The sequence below is a fragment of the Gavialis gangeticus genome, unplaced genomic scaffold (genome assembly GCF_001723915.1).
Source record: "Gavialis gangeticus isolate Ggan-Ray unplaced genomic scaffold, GavGan_comp1, whole genome shotgun sequence".
Taxonomy (NCBI): Eukaryota; Metazoa; Chordata; order Crocodylia; family Gavialidae; genus Gavialis; species Gavialis gangeticus.
In genome coordinates, this window is record NW_017728979.1 from 46881 (window position 1) to 53265 (window position 6385).

Sequence of the window (6385 nt, forward strand, 5' to 3'; positions counted from 1 at the left end):
CTGACTCCCTTCCCGTGAGATAGGAAGCTGGCATGCCTGCAGAGGGCATGGCCTGAGCAGAGCCAACGGCCCCTGGCTTGTCTGACTCCAGCAGAGAGTTTCCTCAGGCTCAGACTGAAAACAAAAGAGCCCAGGAGGGGTGTGAACAGCTATGAGCAGGAGTGCAGCTGCCTGCCCTCCCTTGAAAAACCAAACAGAGGCTGAGGCTCATGGCTGGATGCTGCTGGCTTGGTGCCTCCAGAGACTGGGAAAGCCCCACTCCATCCCCTCCTGGCTAGGGATGGAGCCTTATCCTGCTCCACCTGTCATCTTCCCACACGGAGCCAAAAGCCAGAGGTGTTGGGCTCTGGCAAGAGAATGAAAGTGAGGGAGTGAGACCCCAACTTCCCTGATCTTCATGGATGCTGCTGGGTGCCAGAGAAGCCCTGGGGCCTCATTCCCTGAGCCTTTCCACAGGGGGCCCCATCAACTGCCTAGCCTTGCCCCAGGAGGCTGGGAGCCTGAGCTGCCCAGATCAGTCCAGGGCTGATCAGGCTCTTGGCTCTAGCTTCAGCTCCAGCCTCAAACTATGCGTGACCAGAGGAGATGTGATGGTGGCCCACAGAGGAGCCAGGACTCTCCCCAGTATCATCAAGGGCAGATAGGGCAGTGCTGGGGCTGAGAACCCCATTTGGGGCACCAGCATGAGCCCACCATGCTGCAGCAAGCATGTGCAGGTGGCACCAAGACCAACATGCTGTGACCCTGGCACCAGGGAGCTCCCTGTCTCCTTACCATTCAGGGAGCTTTCGCAGGATCCCATCGCAGCTGTTTTCACTCTCTCCACACCTGGTGAGTAACAGAGCTGACACCTGCGTTGTGCTGGCCCCACGTGAGCCCTGTTGCTTCTTATAGCAGCTCCTCTGTGGGCACCTTTGCTCCCTCCTCCAGTATGCAGGCAGTGATGTTTCCTGTGCTGCAAACTGGGACTTTCCAATACTTTTCCACAGCCTGTGGTCCAGGTGACTCATGCCACAGCCTCCTCTGTCAAGCTCAAACCCCTCCAAGAGGGCTGGGGCTTCCACATAAGGGCTCCAGGTATAAATGATGGGACCAGGAAGCCTCTTAGGTGGCAACTGTGGTGGGTTCAGAGCAAGCAGCATAGCCAGCAGAGAGTGGGATACCACCTAGGCTTGCTGCCTTGCCCCCCACAAAGGTCTCCCGGAGAAAATGAAAGCAGATGGAAAGCTCTGGGCAGAGATTAACTATTAAGGGCTGTTTTTATGCTACTGAGTGCAGCCCACGCTACACATCTCATGTATCATCTTTGTCCTTTTTTAAGTCTTCCTCAGAGGCACTGGGTGTTTGGCTAGAGCCCAGGCTGGGGATGGGGCCTGGGTTGTACAAATGCTCCTGCTAGGACCAAAGCTGGAGGGTCCTAGCTAGAGGGTCTTGCTCCTCCACTCAGGCTCAGACAGACACTGCATCAGGGCCAGGAAGGAATTTGACCCCCAGTCAGATTGGTGTGGGCTGCAGGGCTTTTGCCTTCCTCTGCAGCAGGGACACAGCCTCTGCCTGGGATCTCTCCAGTGTCTATTAACCACCTTTTACAGAAGCAGGACGTTGACCACTGTGGTCCCCCTGCTTGCCCTGTGGCAGGTGGGGGGGGGGGAAGTGGGGAGGAGGTCAGGCCTGATGGTAGTTTTGCTCAGAGTTCAGCTGATGGACGGGGCTGGGATGGTTTGGACAGGGCTGATCAGGGTGTTGGACTCCATATGACCTCCACAGGTCCCTTTTAGCCCCATGGCTCTATGGTAACCACCCACCCCAGTCCAACCCCACCACCAAAGAGCCTCATTGCCTGTTTTCCTTCACTTTCTCATGAGCATCCTGAGTGCCACGCTCCCACTCCTCCACAGCCCTCTGGGATCCAGGGTCTGAGCCAGTGCTATTTCCAGTGGTCTAGGAGGTGAGTAGGGGAATGAAGGCAGTTCTACAGTAGCAGCATTTAAGTCCTGAGCAGGAGGAAGAAAAGAGAACCCCCACCTCTACTGAAATTCAGACCAAAAACCCCATTGAGACAAGTCCCACTCTGAACAGGACATGCCAGGGCTGGTATAGGTGTTCCCAAGGAGGCCAGCTCTTTGCAGAAGACAGGAGAGAAGTACCAAAGCAAGGTTATTGTATGCCTGTCCCCACCATGGAAGCTGGCAGGATCGAAGCTAATCACTTGTTTCCTGAGATCTTATCAAGGAGCCTGTGATAAGAGGGAAGCTGCACCCTCATCCTAGCATCTGATGAAGTCAGTTGTCTGCCGCCTTGGCCCCCGATCCAGTTAGCTCAGCAAGTTGCCAAATGTAGGGATAAAGCACACACCTCTCTTAGCCAGTTAGTCTAAGGTGGTTTTCAACCTCGTTAGGCTCCAGGCCACCTCCCCTTGCAGAATGTCAGCTCCTTGCTTTTACTCATTTCTGGACCAAGGAGAAATAATTGGGTAATTCTTCTGTGGAAAAGATGTTTACAAAAAGGAAGGGTAATACAAGGCAGCCTGCATCACAGTGTTATATTACACTGGTATCACTCACACAAGAGAGTGGAGTTTAAAGGTTCAGGTTTGCCCAGCATAGGTCAGAAGAGGCCTCTGATAATCAATCCATTTCAATTGACAGGAAAACACTCACTAGGCAAGGACACAGGAGATAAGGAGTTTAAGAAAACAACCTGGGGCTTTGCAGCATTAGCATGCATAGAATATTTAAAGTACAGCCAGGTTGGCTGGGCCTTCCCAGGGGTCACATCCAACCCTGCCCCTTTTTCTAGCCAGGATCGAACCCTTCCAAACCCTCCCAGCCACATCTTTGTCTGAGCTGTTCCTAGCACCACACAGCAGCCACAAGCATAGCCGCTGGGCCGAAACACTTCACAGCCCCTGGCCCTGCCCCAGGTGACATTGGGGGGATGAGGCCTGGCAGTGCCCTGCTGCTGCCAGGGGGTTAAATGCACTGGAGACCCCAGGCAGAGGCTGTGCCCCTGATGCAAAGGAAGGCAAACCCCCCAGTCTGTGTCCATCTGGCTCTGTATTGCCTCAAGATGTGGGAGATCCAAAGTCCTGAGCCAATCCCCAAACACGAGACGATTTTTTAACCCCTTCGGGTACCCCAACTCCCTCCTGGTTCCTGGCTCTTCAGGGTGCTGCACGGGGTCAGAGTGACCGCTGGGATTCTCACAGCAATCTAGGTGTCTGGGAGCTGTGGCCTGGGGAGGAAGCTACCAGCTGCTGCCAGAGCCTCAAACAGTGAGAGCTGTTGGGCTGGAGCAAGGACAAACTCAGTGGTCCTAAAGTCCCCGATAACCAGCGTGCATCATTCTATCCTGGTTAGGACTGTAGATAATGTTAAAGTCTCAGGCTAAGGAGGGCTGAGCTCATAGTGCTGAAAGTGCACAGGCCTGGAGAAGCCGAGGGCACCCAGCCCTGAAGCCCCAGATCCAACTACTGCACCAAGGCACAGGGCAGGGGAGAAGCCCCAGCACAACTGCCATCAGGGGACACAGGGTATGTTGGTGCCAGGATAGGGATCAAGGCAGAGGGTAGTTAGAAGGGAGCAGGTAGAGGGTGAGAGAAGCCCAGAGCAGATGAATTATGCATTCTCCCACACCCAAAGAGCCCAACTTGCCTATGATTTTACGTGTGGACAGGCACAAAACTCTGCACCTGAGATAGAATTGCATGTATGAACAGACTGGGGAACTGGTCAGGCTGCAAAGAAGGACCTGGGGCTTATGGTGAACCATGAGCCAAGTATGAGCCAACCCTGCCAAATGGGTTGCCTTAACAGCTGGGTCACTTGCCAGTCAAAGGCAGCGATTCTTCTACTCAGCTCAGCACTGGCAAGGCCTCAACTGGAGTCCTGAGTCCAGGTCTGGGCCCTGCACTTTATGGGCATGGACAGACTGGAAAGAATCTGGTGGAGAGCAACAAATGATAGACAGCTGGGAAGCAGGACTGATGAGGACAGGCTGGAAGAGCTAGGGCCACCAATCCTGGAGAAGAGACTGAGGGGAAGGGGCAGGGGGGAAGAAATGTAATCCCAGACTTCAAATATCTGGAGGGTGATTATAAAGGCAGAGTTGGGCTTTTCTTTGTGGCTGCAGAGAACCAGACTAGGAGCAAGGGCCTCAAGCTGCAGCAGGGGAAGTTGAGGCTGGAGCTGAGGAGGAGCTTCCTGAGTGGGGTCCAGCATTGGAAGAGGCTGCCTAAAGAGGTGGGTAGTCTCCATTCCTGGAAGTTTTCAAGAGCAGATTGGACAGTGTGGTTTAGTCAGGGCAGATCCTGCCTTGAGCAGGGAGCTAGAGAAGGTAACTGCCAATAGCCCTGCCAGCCTGACTTCTACAAAGTCACATGCTTTCAAGATTAGTAATAATTCACTCTGGGTTATCTCAGAAGGGAATTATAGCAATAACCTTCAAAAGCACTTGGTGTGAGTCCCATAATCTGTAATAAAAGATTCCCAGAAATTGAATGCAAAATGAAAGCAAAATCTAGAAGACCGTAAACACAGAAGATAAGGCCATAGGCAACAGCCAACAGCCAAGCAGCACAAACAAGCTATGTGAAGCTAACTTCTGCAGCAGGGCTATGGGCCACAGGGACAGGGGAAGCAATGCATCTGGACAATCACCAGGTCCTTGACAGTCCTACACAATGTTCTCCTCAGCAGATTTAGGAGAAACCACCCCTGAGAGGAGCAGTTCCCAACCTTCCTAGGCTCCGGGTTTGCCTTGTTAAACCCACAGCCTCCCTCAAACTCAAGGCCCTCTATGATCACAGGAACCTGGTGTGGCTGCTGGACACATGGTCCTGGGGCAGCAAGCTCTGTGTGAATTGGGACCAGGAGCAGGGTGCAGGAAGCAAGGAGTGGGGGCAAAAAGGAGGGCTGGCAGCACTTAGGAGATGGCAAAAAGACCCTGAGCACACAAGGTCAGGGGGACAGTTGGACATTGCCATGCTTCTTCCCCAGGGACAATGGAGGCTCCAGGCAAGAAGCCCCAGCAGTTCCAAGCCCACGTCCCTGCAAAGACCCAAGCTGCATTCACCTACAAGGAGCTAGCTGTCCTCCCGAACAGGAGGAGGTTGCCTCTGCTACTGTTTGCTCAGCAGCACGTGGCACCAAGACAACTTGGCTGCAGGGCTGATAAGCTGTTCTGGGGCTGGGCCCAGAGCCAACCTATTTCCCAGCAGCGGAAAACTGAAACCCTGGAGCTGGGACCCAGAGCCCAAGAGAGCTGTTTACCCACCTGTCTGCCAGCTGGGGCCTGGCAGCATGAGCACTAGACATCACAAGGATCTCCATACATTGGTCTGGGTGCAAAGCTCCAGCCCCTTCCCTCATGAGGTGAGGAGATGCCACAGCCTCCCCTGGACCTGGGCTCAGACACTAGGCAAGACACTTACAGGCAGGCCAGGACTACTACCTGCCAAGGGGATAGCCCACAGCATGGACCCTGGGAACCATGGTGATGGCAAGATCCTGGCACCAGGTACTGAGCAGAGCCTGCTGGACAAAAACCATTTCAGCACAAGCTAAGTACTACAGCAGGAAGTGTCCACATGGACTCAGCCTTTGCGACTTTCTGGTGCCAAGACACTGGGTAGAAAGTACCAAACTCCCCCAAAGGAAAGGGCTTAGACCCCAGCTGTGTCCCAACAGCAGTGGGGCTTAGCTGGTTCCCTGGCACGTGTGTGTTTGGGTCTCAAACCAAGTTGACTCAGCTAATGTAGCAATTAGCCCAGGAAAGCCTGGATCCAACCCCATCACCAATCTGCAGCTCTGGCTGGGTTTTGCTGCCAATGAGCCTCACAGGGGTGGGGAAGCTCACATCAGGCTGCAGGGCCCTGAATGCACTATGCCTTGTGGGTCCATCCACCACATCCTCTTGACCTTGCATCCTGGGCCAGGCTGTAAGCCCTTCTTTTCCAATGCTGTCAGCAAGTGGAGGCAGCTGCTGGAGCCTTGGGAAAGACCCCACACAGAATGGGAGCACCTGCATCAGGGGCCTAGGTAGGGCAGATACGAGATGGAGTCCATGTCCTTGCCAGTGAAGGGGAACAAGGAGGTGGGCATGGGGGAAAAGGGCGGTGGGGGCACAAACAGACAAGAACTCCCAGGTAAGAACCACTGCTCTGGGCTCCCAGGCATAGCATACATCACCATTACAGCCATTTATTCCAAGGCACGGCTATACAAAAGGACCAATGTATCTTATGGGTGAAACAGGCAAAGGTGCTAATTACAAGAGACTTAAAATTACAAGGAGGGGTGGGGTTATATACAGGAAGCCATTGCTGTGCTGTCACAGAGCAGGTAGCAGCACCCCAAGGAGGTTGTTACTGCTGCAGCCAGGATAC

At 54.0% G+C, this 6385-nt stretch overlaps 1 protein-coding gene across 1 annotated transcript in view; it reads right to left on the reverse strand.

Annotated features, from left to right (window-relative positions):
• The window catches only part of NEURL3 (neuralized E3 ubiquitin protein ligase 3), a 9359-nt gene extending 8373 nt beyond the window's left edge, over positions 1 to 986 (reverse strand). The window contains exon 1 of the mRNA XM_019508294.1: positions 775 to 986. Within this exon, the coding sequence (XP_019363839.1) occupies positions 775 to 802 (28 nt within the window). The 5' untranslated portion in view covers positions 803 to 986. The remainder of the gene's footprint in view (positions 1 to 774) is intronic.
• Between the last annotated feature and the right edge of the window lie 5399 nt (positions 987 to 6385).